Genomic DNA, 2220 nt, shown 5'->3' with positions numbered 1-2220 from the left:
TGTGTCCATCAGGTATTAGATATACCAAACTAAAATAGCTGATGAAAACACTCAAATATAATGTGATAATGAAGAATAATAGGAGTGCCCAAACTTTCTTTATATGACTTTGTATATATATATATATACATACATACATACATACATACATACATACATACATACATACATACATACATACATACATACACACACACATAAATATATATACATATAAACACTAAGTATAAAAAACTACGATCATCTCCATACCTTAAGTAAGCTGGAAAGGTCATCATCTTTATGTTTCTGTAGCTACAATACAGTGGATAATGTTTTGTTACCAAACAGAGAAAAGACAAAGGAAAGACTACAGAATTGTTTTAGCAATAATTAGCAGTGCAGAGTTTCATAAAAGAACAATATACCCTTTTTTTAAAGTACGTTCTCCACTTGTGATATTCTCTGATAACAATTTCAATTCTTCTTTTCCAGTTTTTTCCATCTGAAGCAACAGCCTGTGAGAGAAAAGAAAGAAACAGGAAGTCTCAAAGAGAATGCAGGGAAAACATAAAACCATGTGAAAAAACAATGTACATAAAATTATTTGGTTGCAATTGCCACAATAGTCTGTCATTACCTCCGCAGGACGATGGACGTCTAAATCCATGTTTCCATCCAGGGGGGTAACAAAGTGACACACAGGATTTCCCCTTTTCTCCACATCTAAGGGAAGACATCAAAGCCTCAGTTCACTCTCAGGTCAAAATATAAAAACATCCATGTTTTCTATCACCAATATTTTTTCCCCTTTAATAAGACTGCACATTTTAATTCCTAAAGCAGGAGGCACTTATATAAATAGTCTGTCTGCCCATCAATTATACCACGCTTTATTAAGTGTATCCGAGTAACCTAAATTAATTTAAACACCAACATTTTGAAGATTCAACAATATTTATATTAAAATGCAATTCAAAGCACAGCTTATAAGTTTATTTAGTCGCAGATATTGCTCAATGAATATTAATAACTGGATAAAATGCACAAACAGAAGAGCTTTAAAACAAAAGAAAGGCAAACCAAGAAGACGAACTAGATCCTGATGTCTTTATTAATTACACTGTAAAAATGTAACCACATAGAAAATCCTCTATAGACTTGAGTTCTTACACTGCATATACCAGGCTCTCCATATGGCGTTGTTCAACCGGATCTTGTCTCTCCAGAGCAGCTTTAGACCTTTAAAGTTCTTCCATTTAGGAGACACCAACTTTCCACTGAAAGGTAAAAGAAAAGGTCAACATTTATCAAATCAAAAGCTTCATAGAAATAGTCAGTTTATTTTCCTAAAATTTAAATCTATGTTTGCACATTATGCTAATTTTATGTAACAAAGACAAAGTAATGTATAGTTATGAAGAGGGGAAAAAGATTAGGAAATGACTTTAACTCTTTTACAAATAAAAATGTAATATGTGCTGTAGCCTGGCCAGCAAGACTGTATTACTCTGTAGACTCAGATTCTATCTGGCTGGACCAATCACAGCTCAGAGGTCAGGACTTTACGATGTATGTGCCAGAATTACCCATAATGCAGCATTGTGTTCCTGCAAGCATAACAACAACCTGGTGACCGCAACGGAGCAATGTTGCAATCAAATTAAGAACGTAATAGAGAGTACACCTTATATCCTTAGATTGTTTAGGAGAAATGGACAGAAATCATTCACTGGAGAGTTTGACGCATTAAAATGTTTCAGACTACAAAATTACAAAAACTGACCCTGTCTCTCTATTTGTGCCACATCTGTAGTTATCTGATTGGTTATAACCATGAGGCTGACCCCCTTAGTTTCATCTTTGAAATCAAACTACCAGCTCTTTATCCGGATTAACACATATAAATAATATAAAATAATTAATACATAGCTGTGAAGTGCATATGTAACTGACCCTTTGCTACCATTGCATACACCAAGAATTAAAAGCAAATCAACTAACACCAGAGGTCAAGCCATTAGTAACTAGAGTCTGAGCACAATTTAATGTCATTAAGAATCCAGCTGTTTTGTGAAAAATGTTTCTTAGGAAGCAAACAGCATCATCAAAACTAGCGAATTGATCAAGCATCAGGATTAGGTAATAACAGAATAAACAGATCAGTATAAAAATGGAAAAAGTATGTTCCTGTAGCAAACCTTTAGGCCATCTGCCTAAATGGTAAATGGCATGTACTTA

At 34.0% G+C, this 2220-nt stretch overlaps 1 protein-coding gene across 1 annotated transcript; it reads right to left on the bottom strand.

Annotated features, from left to right (window-relative positions):
* Window positions 1-224: 224 nt before the first annotated feature.
* Window positions 225-1260, bottom strand: LOC107081368 (MLX-interacting protein-like). Its single transcript, XM_015369556.1, has 4 exons — window positions 1153-1260; window positions 620-705; window positions 408-497; window positions 225-294 (listed from the first exon to the last, which is right to left on the bottom strand). The coding sequence occupies exons 1-4, from the start codon at window positions 1157-1159 to the stop codon at window positions 241-243; spliced, it is 237 nt and encodes a 78-aa protein (XP_015225042.1). The 5' UTR covers window positions 1160-1260; the 3' UTR covers window positions 225-240.
* Window positions 1261-2220: the final 960 nt, after the last annotated feature.

Source organism: Cyprinodon variegatus, unplaced genomic scaffold, assembly GCF_000732505.1.
Source record: "Cyprinodon variegatus isolate N-32 unplaced genomic scaffold, C_variegatus-1.0 Scaffold4519, whole genome shotgun sequence".
NCBI classification, from domain to species: Eukaryota; Metazoa; Chordata; class Actinopteri; order Cyprinodontiformes; family Cyprinodontidae; genus Cyprinodon; species Cyprinodon variegatus.
The sequence above is the reverse complement of the archived record's forward strand: the minus strand, read 5'-3'. Positions and strand labels throughout refer to the sequence as shown.